Raw genomic sequence first — 18534 nt, 5'->3', positions numbered from 1 at the left:
AGGGAATAGAAAAGAATCATGATAATCTAACTACCCCATGTGGCAAACTCAATCGCATACCCTAACGTGACAAGTTCGAGTATCGTAGATCTACGCTCCTCAGGATACATGGCTGCACTTCAATATAAAATGTGTATCTCAAGAGAACCGTGTATCCCGAGGAGCACAGATCTACAATTCCCGAACTTGTCACATTAGGTAGTCGATTGAGTATGCCACGTGACGTAGTTAGATTATCACGACTCAATAGAAAAGTCAATAAAGTTTAAAATTATCCTCGATATTCATAACGAGATTAAAATTTCACCTCTCTTTAGTATGGAATAAAAGGAGTGTGTTCCACAATTGTGTTTTGTTATATAAATTGTTTTAAAATGTTACAACAATACTTACTTATTTCTAGTATTTCATTTATGATTTTTGATACAGCAAATTCAATTACACAAAATGTTCATACATCACCATCTTCACTAAGTTTCTCAAGCGTTCTCTCCAAATACAAAAATTAGTTGAAAATTTTGTGTTCGGATTTCTTTTCGAAGGTAACAATCATTTGGTTCACAATACAATTTCTAGGTTCGAAAATACATATTTTCTGATAAAAGGGAAGTCTTTGCAATTTATCCCTCTAGATATGTCACTAATTTTAGGACTTGCTTTAGAGCCACAAAATTGTTCTGGTAGTCTTGAGTTAATTTCTACAAGTGTCTAGTCTTTCAAAAACATGGTTTTCAATGACTACCAAACTGTCATGAAGTATCACATATTAGCTATTCTCAAGAAGGATATCACAAACATTAATTTCCTTAGGTTTTTCAAATTTTTTATTAGGAGCATGTTCTTGCTACCCAACCCCCCTCTCCTCCCCCACTTTTTTTTACGATAGGGGTGTCTGAATCCGTAGATCCAACTAGCAAGGGCAAGGAAATTAACTTCTTAGAACACCATATCTAATTCAAATCCTTTAGATACATGCAATACCACACAAATCACAAATACTAAGTAACTCTGGATGAATCCCAATGGATGGCCAACAAGAAGGTTTGAACTCAAAATCGTGGGAGGCCTAGGCCACTATGCTTAATACTCATTATTTTCTTGATACCCAACCTTAATTACAATGTAGATTTAAATTTGTGGACCTAATAGAAACCTTGTAAAGTTAAAAACCATCATCAAAGAAAAGTTCTTGTCATGACATGACAATTATAAAGGGAAGAAGAATAGGAAAAATTGACAAGACCCACATTCCAAGCTTGTATTATGGTTTCACTTTCGCAAGTATGTTTATCATTAAATGATGGTATTTCTTATTGTACAATGCTACTTTCTATTGAATATTTTGACATATATTTAGAGTCATGATTTTCTGACGTCCCCTCTAACATGGTATGGGCTAGAACCATAGATTTTTTCCCTCGGGATACACAACTATACATCCCCATAAATATGTGTAATTGTATATCCTGAAGGAAAAAAAATCTACGATTCTAGCACATGCCATGTTAAAGAGTATATGTCAGAGGGGGCATCAGAAAATCATCAGTCATATATTTAACATTGACTAATGATTATCTGATACTTTTTTTTTCCAGACAACCTCATACGCTCCCTGACTTAATAGTTACAGAACCATAAATCTTTTTCAAGTGTATCCCAAGACAAATGATCTACAACTATGGATAGGGATGTAAGAGGGCGTCTAAAAAAAGAGTATCTGATTCTCACAACTCTTTAACATTTTATCTTATTTCATTTGTTTGATGTGTATGAATTTTTTATTACTTTCCAAAAATTGGAAGTGGTAGGTCTAAAAGTAAATTGCCAAGGATGTTGGCATGGAAGATTATAAAATGAAGCCCAAAATGTAAATTATTATTATTATTATTAAATATAAATTTACAAAGTAAATTTGTAATAATAAAATTTCAGACCATATAACTAAATTTCAAACTCTTGATAAAAAAAAACAAAAAAGAATAAATCCAATAATTGAAAATAACCTCTATGAGAGTGATGTTGGTGTGTAGGTCCACTAGATTTGTTTGTTTATGGGTGGACTACAGGACATGAACTCAAGTTGAAACTAAGACAAACGATGAAATGGTCAATTGCACCCACTTAAGTGACTTTTGTAAAAAGAAAAATATCATTTTACCTTTTGTTATTACTTATTGCACATACCACTATTTACTAAATAAAAAATTAAAAACCCTCTTTTTCTTCTTTCATTTCTTCATTATTTTTCTTATTCATCTCCTTCTGAGTTTTGTGAGAGATTGAATCAATGAAGATTAAGTATTGGACTATTTTTTTAAATTATATTATTTCTTTGACTTTTTTTATAATACATTTTTTTTTGCATTTAATCATCAATGAAGATGAAAAATTACTATTAATACCTCAAAACGATGATTTTGAATCGAAGAAATCAAAGATTTTTTGACAAATTTTGTACACTAAGTTCAGATTGAAATTGTTTTAATAAATTCGGTAGATACATTCTGAATATTACCAAACAGATTCAGTAGGTACATACCAAACAAAACTTTCTACCAAATATTACAAAATTAATTCGGTAGATAACTACTGAACAAAACTTTCTCATGTAAACGACTTCAATTTGATTGAAAGTGTTAAGGTAAGAAAAACAAATAAGGTCAAAGCTTAAAACATGAAACCTTTCCAAATGAAAAGAAGAAGAACAAATGAGAGAGAGAGAGAAAAAGAAAAGAAGAAGAAGAAGAAGAAAAAGAAGAAAAATCATTCAACACCTTTAGGTGGGTGAAATAAGCAATTTAGGTTAAAGTGCATTTGTTAGGTGTGTGCAATTAGGTATTTAAAAATTAATATGGATATCATAAGTAAGTTCGTTCAATTGACCATTTTGGTGTGTGCAAATTGAACGACCCAAGATAAAATCAACAACCAAAGGTGAAAAACGCTTCTCCAACAAGCATTTCTAAAAGGGTATTTTGAGTATATAATCATTACATAATGAATAACTCCACCAAGCATTCTTGAAAAATACCTCTTAAACAACCGTTCAAGATTGGGGCATTCTTAAAGGCACCCAACAACTTAATTGGGGGCACCCACACCATAGCAAAAGTTTTTTTATATCTTATATGGGTTAAAAGTTTTGGAATGAGGTGATTTTGGTGAGAATGATCTCCATGGTTAGGAGATCATCATCATCAAAAATCAACTTATTTTAAAATTTCTAACTCTATCAAAACAAGTTGAAGAATTGTGGATTATTCATTATTTTGTAAATCACTTTTGATGGGATTTGAAATTTCAGAAGCACAACATCCTCCTCACCGAAAATCAACCCATTCCCCAACTTTTAATCCATATAAGATTAAAATTAGATAAATAAAACAATATTAGTATATGTGTCGGTGCCTCAGCTAACTTGATGGGCGCCTTTAACACTGCCCTCAACGTTAGTTTTACTAATGACACACCAATTCTTTTAGTATAAATGGCCAATTTTACACATTTGGTGTGATGTTAGTAAAAGTTGGCGCGACAATAGAAATTCTCTAAATTTATTACTTTTTATAAAAATATTATTTGTTTTTTTCTTTTTTTTTCTGTAAAAATAATTTCCCTGTATTTGATCTTTCTACAAGGAGCCGTACGCGTCAGAGTACTCTTCGCATCCAACACGCAATCTCTCTCTCTCTCTCTCTCTCACTGTTTCTTCTTCTACCCTTCTCCTTCCTGCAATAGCCTCGGAACATTCAAAGCTACGTTTTATTGATTGGTAAGATCTCTCTCTGCTTTGCTTTGTTTTATTTTATGTGGATTTTGATTTATATATGGTGGTTCTGATTCAGAAAGAGATCCAAAGTTTATTTTTATTTTCAGAAAATCTTCATCTTTTTCAGGGTTTCTGTGCGATTTGTTTTCAGAAATTAGGATTTCATTTGTCCCTATTTGTCCTCCATTACCAGAAATTGTTTGGGAGGGGGTAATCTCTATCAAAAGATTCAGAAAAACACCAAAGCTTTGGATTTTTACAGATTTTTCATTCATTCTTTTCGTCTCCATCCACAAAATTTGATCAAAAGATTCAGAAAAAACACCAAAGCTTGGATTTTTACAGAGTTTTCGCTCATTCTTTTCGTCTCCACCCACAAAATTTGATCAAAAGATTCAGGAAAAAACACCAAAGCATGGATTTTTACAGAATTTTTGCTCATTCTTTTCTTCTCCATCCACAAAATTTGATCAAAGGATTCAGAAAAGTACCAAAGCTTGGATTTTTACAGAATTTTTGCTCATTCTTTTCTTTTCCATCCACAAAATTTGATCTTTTCCATGCTGTTGTGTTTCCTAGGTTGATTGGGATTTTGTTTTTCTTTATGTCAAGTTGTATTTTTTCTGTGATTGCATAATTCATATCAATTTCAATCTTTTTTTTCTAATTGTTCTTCAGTGAAGAAGATCTCCCTGTGCGCGTGTCCCGTTCTCTTCTCCAATTTTAATCCGAGAGAAAAACATCTTAGTTATAGTAATTAGTATAAGAAAGTGAACCAAAAGTATAAATAAACCCTAATTGATCTCCAATTCAACTATAACTTCAATGGAAGTAAAGCTTTGGAATGACAAGCGTGAGAGGGAGATGTACGACAATTTCGCCGACCTTTACGCTATTATCAAAGCCACCGAGAAGCTCGAGAAGGCCTATGTTCGTGATATCGTTTCCTCAGCCGAGTACGAGCCTGAGTGCCTCAAACTTATTGCCCAATTCAAAACCCTAACTTCCAGTCTCAAAGACATTGTCCCAAGTGTGGAAAGATTTGTTGACACTTACAAGATGGACTGCCCCGCTGCTCTCAACCGCCTCGTTACCTCTGGTGTCCCTGCAACTATTGAGCACCGAGCGGCTTCGTCTGGGTCCTCTAACACATCTGCGGCAAACGTGGCGGAATGCGTGCAACATTTCATAACTGCCATGGACACGTTGAAGCTAAACATGGTTGCTGTCGATCAGGTTCATCCAGTACTCGCAGATTTATTTGCTTCTCTCAACAAGCTTAGTATTTTGCCTCCGGAATTTGAGGGAAGGACGAAGATGAAGGAGTGGATTGCTAGGTTGTCAAAGATGGGAGCTGCAGACGAGCTCACAGAACAGCAGGCAAGACAGCTTCACTTCGACCTTGAATCGTCTTATAACTTGTTCATGGCCGCCTTGCCCAATGCTGGCATTTAATCTATATGGGTAAGCTTGTAATAAGTGAACAATTTCATTTTGATTGGGTTGTTTTTGTTTGGTATTATGTGTTGTATCTTCTGGATGGACTTTTGTGATTACTTAGAAAAGTTATCTCAGATTTTGTAAGAAATTATGGATCACGACAAAGTATAGACATTGTGGATTTATAGACCATAGTTCTTTTCGATCATGAAGAATTAATTTTGCATATTATATTTAGAAAAATGGGGTGTACTCTTTAGTGTTTTTTTTTTTTTTGGTTATCTAAATATTTGCATCCTCTTTGCAGTTTTTGGTTTTGAGGAATCCCATGGATGTATGTGTTTATCTTCTTTATAGTGGCATGCACTGTTTTTTTTTCCTGATTTTTTGTGTTTAGATCATTTATTAATTTTCTTTTATAAATAGCAACACTTTTGTTAAAAGAAGACTTTCCTTCGACAGTGCAAGTGTTGCTTGAGTCTTGGTTTCTTCAGTGGGGGTGCCTCTTTCAAGAAATCTAAACTTACACTTCGGTTTGCTATGTGCTGGGTCATTTGGAAAGAAAGGAACAACCGTATATTTGAGAATAAGGAGTTCCCTACTCATGATATAGTCACTGCTGTTTTAGTGGTGATGTTTTTGTCCATAGCCTTTAAAGAGTTTAGAGGTATTTCTTTGGGGACTTTCTTGTAAGGTGGGATAGAGTCTGTAATCTTATTGAGGATCAGTGCTTGTTTAGGGGTGTTGTTCCTTTGTGGTGTCTTCTATTTGTTGTTAGGATAGTCATCTCGACCTCTGCTTTTTTGCTTTTTTATTTAATAAAACTCTATCTTTGCCTATAAAAAAAGATAAAAAAAATTCTCAATCTTCAACTATGCAAAGGCCTTCTTGTCTAGTCATGGATTTGGCCATCTCATTATCAATAGGTGGTTGAATCAAGATCCAAACCACATTAACTTCCTCTAGGTGTTTAGTGCGTATATTCATCTTCAAGGGTCCTCTGAGTGATCCCTCTATCATGCATTGTTTCTGAAGAAGTATCTGATGATTTCCATACTTTGTAAAACCCATGCTTCCGTTTTGTTATCATCAAAGCCTTATCTAAAAAATTTGGGGTCAGCTCCGTGTTTCTTTTTCATGAAGAGTCCATTTGCAAGAAAGCTTTTTGAGCTAGATGATCTACTCTCTAGAGTGGAAAAAAAGAACTTTTTTCAAGAACTTGGTGTGCCCTAGTCTTTGTCTTTACCTTCTTTGTGGTTGTGCATTAAACCTTTGTAAAGCTCATGTCTGAAACCATCTAATCTCTCTTCTGTATCTTCCTTATCTTGTGTTTCCTCCTTTGATCAATGCAGACATCTTGTAGATAGGCTTCTAATAAGAAAATTATGTTGCTTGAGATCTCTACCATGGAAAAAAAAAGGGTGCTGATGAAGTCTTCCCAAATAATTTAAATTGCTTCTATTTTCTGCTAATGTGAAGAAAATGGTGAAGGTAGATGTCAGGACTTTGCTAGTCCCATTACAATTGTACTAGAATAATATACTTGTTTATTAGGACGATTTGAAATTCAGGTACCACTAGTGAAGGCTTAAAGGAAATATTTTGTTGTTTAGAATTTAGATCAGGCTACTACAAAGGTTTTATTATTTACTTTTATAGATCCTTATTTTGGTGACACAGTGACTGAAGAATTTTTCCTGGAGAAACATCCTTGTTTCAAAATATCGGAATGTATCGGCTGAGACCGATACAAAACATTGGCCTCGAACTTTGAATGTTGGGGAATGTTTCACAATGCATCAGAATGTTCCGGTTGATGTAGTATGAATTTTTCTCTTGATTGAAAATTGCATGAAGACGAGAGTTTTAACCTTTGAAAATCCTTGCTTGTATGCTAAAATCACATTTTAGATCTTTCAGTTCAAACAGATTGCAATAATTTTTTTTGCAGAAATCACCATCTGTTGGTAATAGGGTATTATTCATTCCCCGGAGTCCACTGATAATGATGCACCTACATGGGTGATTTGGTTCCGATGGAGAATCATCATTGCTTTGATGTGCACTAAATCACATTTTAGATCTTTCCGTTCAAACTTTTTGCAACAGAAAAATGGAATATCTCTTTAGTAGAAGCTGATGTTTGTTGGTGATAGGGTATTAATCATTCACGTGTCTCTTAGTCATGGACAAGTTCTGCTATATTGGAAGACCTTAATTCTGTTACAAGATATTAAAAATAAGTTTATCTCACACTTGCTTGCAAAGTAGTTTGGTTGCAGATTAACAGACATATCTAAATTCTGGAGTTGGGAGACTTGAAAGATGAATGCACATTTGATTCTTCTTTTCATAGCAAACCTTCTTCTGTTATATATATTGACATTCTTACATCTTGTGTAATCTTTTTTGTTCATGACTAATGTCCGTTTCACACTTTGCAATCAAAGCAAATATAGATTTGGCTAGATCTATTTCTAGGAGCCATATCGTGCGATTAGGTTGCTTTCTCGATTTTTTTCTTAGATCCCTTCGATGTAAATGTATTTCCCCTTTTATTTGGAATGTTATGTTCCCCTTTGAGTTTTGAGAAATGGGTCGGGAATGATGGCATGTTTCTAAATATAGTCACATACATTTTTGATGATGGCGCTTCAGAAGCTAAATTCCACAAATGCCAATCATATGTGAAGTTTAATCGAGGATTTGTGTGTGTGTGTGTGATAGTAGGTTGTTTATTTGAGAAACAAACTGGGATATTTATTTGAGAAACAAACTGGGATAGTTATGCATTAGAAGTATCATACCTATATGTGATAGAGATTGGAGATTGAGTGAGTGCAAGTTGCCAAAGAGATGTGGTTCATAATGATCAGTGTGGTACTTGCCCAAGGCCACAAGGTTTGTTGGGGTGAAGCAATACTTGTGAACCTCCTAGGCTTCTTCCATGCAAGGGTGGGGCCAATGTAGATTACTACAAAGCTGTGGGTGTTGAGTACTTCATGAACGACTACACAGAGGGAGATGGACCCTTGAAGCTGGTTGAGTGTAGCGAGAAGTGTAACAAGGATTGTGGGTGCTTGGGATTCTTTTACAAGGAATAATCTTCCAAGTGCTTGTTGGCTCCTGAACTGGGCACATTGAATAAAGTCTCTGACTGTTCTCATGTTACAAATCTCAAGGATTTGTTTTACGAATCTCAAGATTTTTTTATGGTGGATGAGGCTTAGTGAGGCCTTTTTATCTTGCTATCTTAGTAAGGCTAGTCGGACTCCTCAATTTTTCCATCAGAGAAATTATTTAAGAAAGAAAAGGTGGAACATGAACCACTATTCGCACCAAAATCTTTCTTTTGTTCTCTAACACAGCTTTTACAACATATTCTCCATTTTTTTTTCCAGACTCTCTTTCAACCTCAGCTGCACTGCACAGCCTTAGTATGAGCTCGGTCTCAACTTCTTTTGTGTACTCGGTCCTCATCCTCTCTGCCTTCCGTTCACCAACATATTTACAATAGTGAAGCATGCATTATCATTCCTTCAGTTTACTTACAACAAGAACAAATTGAATCATTCCTGTGGAATTATATGCATGTATGTATGTAGATAATAGATGTTAGTTATGGTTTTCGACTCGTCCTATACGTCTTTGTATCGTCCACCAACGAGATGCATAGACAAGTAAAATGTATCGGACGAGATTTAAAACCATGTTTCATTTGTCTCATTGTTGGACGAGATGACTCAAGAATATCAGAAAACTTGTCTGAGACAACTCAGTCTCGTTCATGGACGAGACAAGCCCGCAAAACGAGTTTTAAAACCATGTTTACAAAGATTATATCAAATATCTAGATAAGAAGCTTTCAACTTTTTTATTTTGACGGTGATGAAAATTATTAGCAAGAGAGACATTTCTTTTTTTTTTTTCCTGAACAGGCCTTTCCAAGTTGTGTTAAAAGAGCCTATTCTAGACTTCCTAATAAAAAGAGTCACCTAATTACTTTTCATTATAAATAAAAAGGTATATATAGGGAGATAATCTCCAGGTGAGACTAATCCCACGGTCACAAGCACCGCCCCCTTGGAAAGTCCTACGTGCAACTGGTTGAGTCAAGGGTCAACTGGACCCTAGATGGTAACCCCAAGGAATTCATTGCCTCGTGGGGTTTCGAACACTTGATCCACCCTTCCTAAGGAGCTTATCAAGGCTCGGCTTGCCACTAGCCTATTATATCTTTACATAGTACTCTTTGTAATTATAATTTTTTTCCTTATCAGGACATTCGATTTAGATATAAATCTTCGGCCTCTATTTCTTTTACTTGTTTGTGTTTCTTCCCTATTTCTATTCTTTCCTCCATATCAAACCTACTCCTCTACTAGCTATTCTAGTAGTACAGTGGTGCCATTCTTTTTTAGCTAGACTGGTTGTTATACTCATGGTGCTTCTTATTCCTAAATTACTGTATTACAGATTAAAGATATTTGGAGGACCACCTAGGTTCGAACTAATGAACAAAGATTGGTTTATAATTAAGTTCTCTCACACCATTGCCTGAAAAGTGTCTGATAAAATAAAAAATTCACTTAAAAATTTTGGTCAGGTCTCGAACTAATCTAGTGTTAGATTTCATATGTAACGGATAATTTTATCGTCCTTCGAAAAGACTAAATATTTTACTTAGAGACACATTGCTGTTCAAAGCAAGTAATCTCTCACTTCATATAGATCTAAGAATCAAGGAATTATGAGTACAATCCAATGAAACCATGAGATTTAGGTTTCGAGCTAGGTAACAAATTAATTGGACGATAGTAATGTTCAAGATTTCTCTGTTTTGACAGAGCAATCTAAACTATGAACATAGGAAGAGGTACACAAAGTAATATAAAGCCAAGAATTAGGAAACATGATTTCTTTGGCCTGACATCTGCATACCGTTCAAGTAGTCGATCAAGAATAAATATTTGAAATGGTCACCATAAAGTATTACCAATCAAATAGTTAAGATCCCAAACATTGGGTCATAGCCAAGGTCGTTAACGATAATTTTATTTAGAGTCGTCATTTTCTGATGCCCCCTCTGACACACGTCCCCTAAGGTGGCATGTGCAAGAATCGTAGATTCTTTTCCTCGGGATACACACAACCACACATATTGATTCTTGAAGATATAGATATGTTATAATGAAGATTCATGAGGCAGCAACATGTATGGTTTTGAACTTTCAATAACAGAAAACAATGACTATTAATTCCATCAAGAATCAAAATCTAACCACTGAAATAATCATATTAAGATGGATAAGCAATCTTAATCTTGGTATATGCCTCTAATAATGGCTCACATATGGCACTAATTCATCTTGCTCGGGTTCCGGTTTTAATAAGAAGTCGATAGTACAATAATAGACAAATTCAGACAATGATGCCTAAACAAAATTGAGATCACGATATTTATAGAATTTAAATATGAAAATGAGCACAACAAAACCAAAACTAAATCATAATGTCATAAAAAGTAATTATAGCTTGGAGGTCTCTCCTTAAAATGTAGACATAAATGAAAAGTAGAGTATCAGATCTCAAATGTGTTGAGGTGATCCACCATTAAGTACCTCTTGAGTTGGATGGAGCCCGATGCCTAAACTCAATAATCTTTGTTGATCGACGAAAGTAAAGGATCTCAACCATCTTCACATGCTCAATTGGAAATTCTAATATCATCTTATTTGATATTGAATATTCCCCCTTCTTGTTGAAACCCTAAGAGAACAAAAAGAAAAAGTTGAAATGTTAAAAAGAAAGTAACTAATCAACAAAAAAATTAAGAGCTTAGAATTGGGAAGGTATGAACACATAAGGCATAGATGGGAGTTGGCACCTCATGAAAATCAACGATGAGAGTTTCGAGATTAGGGGAACTCTCTAGTAAGCAGGTCAGCAAATTGAGATGTTTTTTACTAAGACCAATCCTTATCTTTAGATGCTTGAGATGATAAAATTTAGGCAAACTTTCGAATACATCTCGCTCCGGCATGTGAAACTTCCACTTTACAGAAAAGAAAGAAAATTAGAAATATAAAGTTAACAGCAGACCAAACATGCAGTAATTTAATATGAATGAGTTTATTACGAGAGTTCCTCAAATAGAGAAATGTAAGCAGGCATGTTAATCAATCTTGTACAAAGAAAGTCAAGTAAGGCTTTAATTGGTCATTGAGAACAACTGATTTGGTCTAATAAATAATCAAAATGAGATTTTAAACCTTACTTTGTAGTCATGGAGATCATTCTCACAAAACAAAACAAAAAAAAACAAAAAACAAAACTCATTATGATATGTTGTGAGGATGATCTCCATGATGAGAAACTATCTTCACCAAAAACAGGCCTTGACTCTTCTCCATGTATCATTTAGTGTGTTGAATTGATGTGTATCATGGTGAGCAAAGATACATATATGTAGAGAAAGCAATGATTGAAAAATCTTTAAAGAATCAAACCTCCATGCGAATGAAAGAAAATTCCACGACATTGGCACAGGATATCCCTCTGAGAATCTCGCTCACGTCGCACCGATGAACTTCCTCAATTATTGGCAACTCAAAGCCGTCATCAGAATGAGAGCCGTCATCAGAATGAGAGCCGTCATCATAAGCAGAATCATCAGAATCAAAGATATCGGAATCGGAGTCATCATCATAGGAACCTTGAAAAGTAGGAGCATCACCAGCTCTATATAATTTGTCAATATCGATGCATGCCTCAACTAAACAGGAAAGGTTCACCAAAGAATAGTCTTTCGCCAACAAACCAAGGTACTTAAATCTTACGAGACATGGACACGATACCTTGATTGTGCACTTTTTCAAACCAGAACAATCATTTATGGTCAAACTCTTTAGTGTTGGAAAAGAGAAATCGAGTGCCTCAAAACCAGACATAATGCAACCATCTAGGTTCAAATCTTCAAGTGTCGGACACGAGCAAAAGAGTTCCGGTGTCGAGTTTGAACTTTTCGTAAACTCAATCTTCTCAACATGCAACTTTATTAATCGACTAAAGGCCATTGTAGATGGAAATCTTGGAGTAACGAAATTCGACTTCAATTTCAACACTTTCAAAGATTCAGTAGTAAAGACGCTTGAAGGTAGTACATAGAGTCCACGATTTAAATCAAGGTCTAGCTCTTGAACCTTACGCTTTAGAGCAAACTCTATCCATGAGGAGACACGATGCATATGTTTATATTTAGGTCCAAATGAGATTCGGAGTTTTTGTATATTTGACCCACCATGAAGAGAAAGTGAACGCTCGACAAACTCCATGAAAGTATCCCTTTTCAGTTCCATACTCGGAAAAAGAGAGTAACTAAAATCAAGATTCTTGTAAATAGCCCATATGTATCTCCATCTTTTAGATAATGCACTTGTAACGACACCATCCTTTTGTGATAGAAAGGAGATAATGTGACCACATATTTCATTCGGTAAACTACTAATTCTATCATCGTCTTCTAAAATCGGAAAATTTGGACAACATATTCTCTTTAATTTTCCTTCATTTTCATTGAACATTTTGTTATCCATGCAATATGGTATCCAATACCACAATTAAAGAGTCCAAAAAACCTGTTCCAAACAAAACTCTAATACATTTAGTTAAGATTTCATGCCATATATATAAGTAAACAACAATTTCTCTTAGGAAAAATAGTCTGAAGATCTGAATCTTTGAATTACATTGTTGCATTATAGATCATTCATGGTTTACTTTGATGGAAATTGCTTCTTATAGGCATATTATCAAACTGGTTGTTACAAAATAATAAATCGCCAAAAAATTTAAATAAAATTAAAAATTAAAAATCCAAATGAATAAAATGAAATAAAAGAGATTTGAATTAGCAAAAATATTGAATCAATTATATGATTTAAAAATTAAGGAGAAAGTTTTCCTTTTGTTGGGGTTTTATAACTTTTTTTCTTTTACGTCTTAGTGAGCATGCCTTGTAGCTCAGCCAGACCTAATATGTCCGACTGCGCCGTCAAGAACGGACACTTGGACCCCCCAAAAGTCCTTTATTGCATTATCCTATACTCCAGGGAGTTTGTAGTTAACCAACTCCAGTTCTCATTTTGCATGACTGATTGGCATCTCATTTGGTGGGAGCCATAAGGCCCATAATTGATCGAACCCTAGCATACGCTTGGGCCTTTTTTTAGGGCTTCAAAATTGATTATTTTTTTTCTCCCAATTTTGACCAATATAAATTACTAATTTTTTTGGGAGCCACACGTATGCGAGTTATTCTCATTTTTCACCATTATGTTTATTATCAAAGAAAATAAAACATGTTTATCATATAGTAAAAAAAAAATATTTTTCATATACTACTTATTAAAAAAAGTAAACTTATGAGTAACTCTTGAATACACTTCAAATCGATTTTTCGGGAGATATGTTATAGAGCAATTGAGTTTTTGTGAGGATGATCTCTAGGGTATGGATGATTCACTCTTTAGTTAGATCATCTAACAAGATATTTGTATTGGCCCTAGCAAAGGGAATAATTATAAGGCGTAAGCATATAAAACCTCAAATATGCGCAGGTTGACTAGGATTCTAGGGCTTGAGAATTACAAGTTGATCTATTGTTACTTTTGGCTCAGATCAAAACCATAGCCCTTGTTTTTTGATTTTGACAAACTTTATTAGTTGATCAATCTGCTTGATTCACACCCTAGTTAAGATTGTTTATTGATCGGATTGTTTCCAAGATGGTTAGACTATGGCTATGTTTGGTAACACTTCTGAGATCTGAAGTCTAAAGTCTAAAGTCTAGAAAGTAGATATCAGACTTCAAAAGTTTCATCCAACGTCCCCTATTGCTAATTCAAAAATTTCTGAATTTCGATTCTAAAATCTAAATTCTTAAACAAAATAAATGGAAATAAAACTTCTGAAATTTGAATTTTAAAAGTGGACCACTTCCATTCAGACTTCAAAAATGTTATCAAACACACACTATGACAACGATAGAAAGAAAAAGAAAAATTACTATGTAAAAACTTTCTTTTATTCATGAGAAATAGATTGATACCTTTCTCAGTGACTTCCCTCCTTACTATCCTGCAATCTTTAAACTCAAAGCATCTTCTATCCCTCCCCTACCTTATATATAGAGGTTTTTATTGTAACCGCTTCTTTTGATACAGAGCATCAAAAGATAAATCTATTTATCAAGGAATATAATTTTTAATGAGATTTGTCGCGACTAACCTCAGTCAGGTAAGCACATTTATGTTGTATTAAAAGTAATAAATGAAGAGTCGAAAAATGGAAAAAAATTATGTTGGAGAGCACGTGACATTTCTCTTTAGAAGATTTCTTAAATGATTTTGAAACGTATTTTTATGGGATTATCCAAGCAATCAATGGGCGCATTTGGCACGTGAGCACATATGGGAGGGGCTAGCAATATAGATTCTAATGTTAGTTGAACTACTAATGGTGGAAATGCTCACAAGAGATGTCATGACAACTTATTCACGGATTTTTCGTAATAAGGTACATAAGACACAAAAGGTGACAAAAAGAAAAAAAAAAAATTAGATAAAAGTTTTAGCCAAGTCACACAATTAAAAATGGTTTAAAAATATTTACATATTCGAATAAATATTTTACGTCTATGTAAACAAATTTCATAGTGAATTTACCTTTGTACCTCTTTGATTTTAAAATATAAGTTATGTAATTTTTAAAAATTCAAAGGGGTATAAAGGTAAATTCATTACAAATTTTTTTTTGACACGGGTGAATTCTAATTTATATAATAAAATACAATTGTAGGGCTCACTTTGCTATAATTTTGTAGGGTAAGAGATAAACGTCTCATTATGAATTCCATACTTCACACTACCCGCTCCCAAACTTTATGGTCTTTTCTCGCCTCCCTTATTTTTAATAAAATTCCTCCAATTTTACTATCTTTCCTCTTTTACCCATTTAACTCATTTTATTGTCTTTTCTCATTTCTCCCTTTCTTAATTATATCTCTCCAACTTTATTATATTTCCTCTTTTACCCTATTAATCATAAAGAAGATGCTCGTGTCATCACCTAAAGTTTTAGGAAGGATATTTCGTTCTACAATTTTCTTGACCATGACATAACTAATGATGCCAATGAGAAGGCTAAGTCAACTTCAAGTGAGTAATCAAAGTAAATTCCAACTCCCTTTTATATTTTGAATAATTCGAATCCATTAAATAGAAGAGGTGTGTGTGGTAAGTAGAACTACCAAGTAGACCATCTAAAATTACAAGCTGTCATCTCATTTGTAAAATCTACCATTTGTAATTAGTATGAATTCATAAGTGTGTACATAATTTTCACCATAAGTACCGGAGACCCAAGATCTCCAATATCACGGTATGGGACATAAATGGTGACAATCCAAAGACCAACGAAAATAAGATCCAAACTTGAGTTACATTGCTCAATACAAATCAAATCCCATCTGAAAAATGTATTTACCTCTTGATTCCTTGATCGCTTTGCATAAAAAAAACAAGAAGCCAATAATATAAATAATGACCTATTGTACAAAGTGATCCTTCATTTCAAGTAAGCGACTGTGATTTTCTTCCAAATGACTTAGAAACAATACACGAAACAATATGGAACTGAGAGGAAATGATACGAAATGTCATGCTTGAAAGAACAATGAATAATCAAATGGTTGATCAATTCATCACTCGCTTTGCATAAATAAGAGACATTTACCATGACGATGCACCTAAAAATAGTGATTTATCAAAGTAATTAGAGAGAAATCCTTATCAAACTTGGTAGAACCTTAGCTCAAAGGACCAATTACACGTCGCAAACTATTTGGGATAGTGATACATATTCCTCTCCTTGATCTGGTTTAATCTGCTTCCACCATACATTCATATATAAGACCTTGGACTAACCCCAATAAATCTTGAATGCAATTTCATTCAAAGGAAGGGGTACCCATTGACACTGCAATTAGTTCTTCATCTCTGTTGCGTTGGAATTTTGGGTTCTTCCTCCATCTCTTTGACAATCACACATGACATTGTAGGTGAAGAACAAGAATAGGTTGCCAGTCTAGCTGTTGCTTGGATGTACAAGAAAGAGAGAAGCTTTGTCCAAGTTGCTCTTCACTCCATTCTTTCAAGTAAGTCTACACGAATATCATCCATCTACAATAATTTTGTAACAATAGGCCACAGAAGGGAAGAACCATGTTAGACAAATATTAACGGGACGTCTCAAATTCTAACCCACCACCCACCACACCCACCCACACACACACACACACAAAAATGCTAGCTTTGAGGATTTGGGCATTTCCCCTTACCTTTTATTTCGACTTAATAAGGATCCCTGTGGGATGCCCAGATTGGTAAGATAAGGATAACGATAATGCCAGCAGCGAGACACAAGGCAAGAAGTGTGGTCTTTCTTGCCTTCCTTTTGTATTCTCTGGCCATTTGAATCTCCTCAGTCCCTCGCTGGACAAACGAGCTAGCGTGTGCAACATGGCTTTCAATGTTGTTGAGTTGCTGACCTTGGGACTCCACCAGTGCAGCCATGTCTAGGAACACCTGGTGGAGATCAATAAGGTTCTTCTCGATCTCCTTCACAGCATCATGCCGCTCTTGAATTTCCGAAATTGTGTCAAGTATCTGCCCCCCATCCTGTTCTTGGATTGCCTTTTGTGTGAACGTTTCACTCTCCCCACTTGATATTAAGTTCTCGATTGTCTCTTCGTCAGCCTTCTCCCCTGTTATAGTGAAGTACCTTATAGAAAAAAGTTTGTGGTGATAGCGATAAGTTAGACGCAAATCATGTTTGCATCAATTAAGATAGATTAGTAATAATATTAGATTGATCATCTTTCCACATTGGCAGATCTTTTGAATCTATTTAAACCCAATAAAATAATGTAATCATTGTCTGTTAACCAATCAACTACTCCAGAAGACCGATATGTTGGAGAGGGGGAGAACTATGAATATAAGAGGGATATGACACACCCAAGAGTGGAGGAAAATATACACTCAACACTCCTCCTCACCCATAAGGTGGAAAGAATTGAACCCGTGACTTATACAAACCCAGTGCTTTAATACCATGTTAACCAACCAACTACTCCAAGAGAAGGATCTGTTGGAGAGTTGGTTGGTTAACAATGGTATCAAAGCGCTAGGTTTGTATAGGTCACGGGGTATGACACGCTCAAGAAACTCAACATAGTCCAAGAATTTTAATAGTACCTTCGCTCCACTGTCTCCTTATATTCCATTGTCATCTTCCCTCGTAATTCTTGGAAATCATCCATCATGTTCTTGAGTTTCTTCCCCAACCCCTCTACAACCGATGTACGTGTACGATCAGCAGAGCTCTCGGGACCACACTCAGGAAGGTTCCGATGAGCGGCATTGGAACGCTCAAGCTCCTCAAGCTTCCCCTTTATGATTTTAACCGTTTTCAAAACTTGCTCGACGTCGCCATCCATTCGAGTTCGGAGCTGTTTCATGGTCTCAGCATTGTGGACAGTCTTGCTTTCCTCATTGGATTCTTGTAAATTCTTGTAGAGATTTTCGACACCCATAATGTCGTTCTTGACATTCTCCACATCTTCAAAGAATCTGTCAAGGTTTATACTCTCCTTCTCGGCCTCTCCACTGATCTCCAAGTTGTCGAGGTCGGTCTGGCTCTTTACGTCGCTGTACTTCTTGACCGAACTCGAGAAAAGATCATTCATTTTGATTGGCTTGTTCTATCAAATTTTGTTCTTCTTCGACGATCTTTCTCTTTGAGTTTTGATACCCGACAAATGCAGCTAAAAAACACTACTTTCTATCCTCTTTGCACCTTTTTCTTGCTGTTTTGTTCTTGGTTGAATGGTGGGAAGAGGAGGACTAGTAGACAAGACAAAAGCAAGGCTTTCATCAACAAACGTTGGTGTGTTGTCCCCCCTGGTGGGGGCCTTAATTGGACGAACCAAACTAATCACAACTCACATGTAAAAGGGGAAGCTTTTTTAAATCAACTCTTGGACCTGCCACGTGGCATTCCATCGTTCAATAGATACTATAATGGTTGGCATGGGGGTTTTTGGTTTGACTTGGTCCTCCTTTCTTCCCATCAATTACCAACGGTTGTGAGCCATTCTATGAAATTTTAAAGAGTTCTTTTTCCCTTTTTAAAAAACTTTGACCGAGTCAATTTCGACAGGTCAAATCCAAGAAGGTAAGTGAGAAAGATCTGCATGTTTGCCA

The 18534-nt window shown here is 35.1% G+C and overlaps 3 protein-coding genes across 3 annotated transcripts; 1 reads left to right on the top strand and 2 right to left on the bottom strand.

Moving 5' to 3' along the window:
• The first annotated feature begins 3609 nt into the window (after positions 1-3609).
• Positions 3610-5452, top strand: LOC147387485 (vacuolar protein sorting-associated protein 28 homolog 1-like). The gene is made up of 2 exons (XM_086420735.1): positions 3610-3772; positions 4448-5452. Exon 2 carries the CDS (start codon positions 4595-4597, stop codon positions 5222-5224), a length of 630 nt encoding a protein of 209 aa, XP_086276861.1. The 5' UTR covers positions 3610-3772; positions 4448-4594; the 3' UTR covers positions 5225-5452.
• Positions 5453-9550: 4098 nt separating this feature from the next.
• Positions 9551-14416, bottom strand: LOC147387484 (F-box/LRR-repeat protein At4g14103-like). The gene is made up of 4 exons (XM_086420733.1): positions 14319-14416; positions 11719-12846; positions 11097-11264; positions 9551-10978 (listed from the first exon to the last, which is right to left on the bottom strand). Exons 2-4 carry the CDS (start codon positions 12802-12804, stop codon positions 10823-10825), a joined length of 1410 nt encoding a protein of 469 aa, XP_086276859.1. The 5' UTR covers positions 12805-12846; positions 14319-14416; the 3' UTR covers positions 9551-10822.
• A 1241-nt stretch (positions 14417-15657) lies between these two features.
• LOC147387483 (syntaxin-124-like) lies at positions 15658-18261 on the bottom strand. Its single transcript, XM_086420734.1, has 3 exons — positions 17527-18261; positions 16608-17050; positions 15658-16449 (listed from the first exon to the last, which is right to left on the bottom strand). The coding sequence occupies exons 1-2, from the start codon at positions 18015-18017 to the stop codon at positions 16621-16623; spliced, it is 921 nt and encodes a 306-aa protein (XP_086276860.1). The 5' UTR covers positions 18018-18261; the 3' UTR covers positions 15658-16449; positions 16608-16620.
• Between the last annotated feature and the right edge of the window lie 273 nt (positions 18262-18534).

This window comes from Akebia trifoliata, chromosome 13 (genome assembly GCF_017979445.1).
Source record: "Akebia trifoliata isolate Shusen 1 chromosome 13, ASM1797944v1, whole genome shotgun sequence".
Classification (NCBI taxonomy): Eukaryota; Viridiplantae; Streptophyta; class Magnoliopsida; order Ranunculales; family Lardizabalaceae; genus Akebia; species Akebia trifoliata.
The sequence above is the reverse complement of the archived record's forward strand: the minus strand, read 5'-3'. Positions and strand labels throughout refer to the sequence as shown.

What these genes read in the sequence shown, in the direction of transcription:
- LOC147387485 (XM_086420735.1), top strand. Translation starts at nt 4,595, where the DNA reads ATGGAAGTAAAGCTTTGGAATGACAAGCGTGAGAGGGAGATGTACGAC.
- LOC147387484 (XM_086420733.1), bottom strand. Translation starts at nt 12,804, where the DNA reads ATGGATAACAAAATGTTCAATGAAAATGAAGGAAAATTAAAGAGAATA. An exon ending in TTTCTTTCATTCGCATGGAG is followed by an intron (nt 11,265 to 11,718) that starts GTTTGATTCTTT and finishes TTTTCTGTAAAG; the next exon opens with TGGAAGTTTCACATGCCGGA. An exon ending in TCATCGTTGATTTTCATGAG is followed by an intron (nt 10,979 to 11,096) that starts GTGCCAACTCCC and finishes TTGTTCTCTTAG; the next exon opens with GGTTTCAACAAGAAGGGGGA.
- LOC147387483 (XM_086420734.1), bottom strand. Translation starts at nt 18,017, where the DNA reads ATGAATGATCTTTTCTCGAGTTCGGTCAAGAAGTACAGCGACGTAAAG. An exon ending in AAGGAGACAGTGGAGCGAAG is followed by an intron (nt 17,051 to 17,526) that starts GTACTATTAAAA and finishes TTTTTCTATAAG; the next exon opens with GTACTTCACTATAACAGGGG.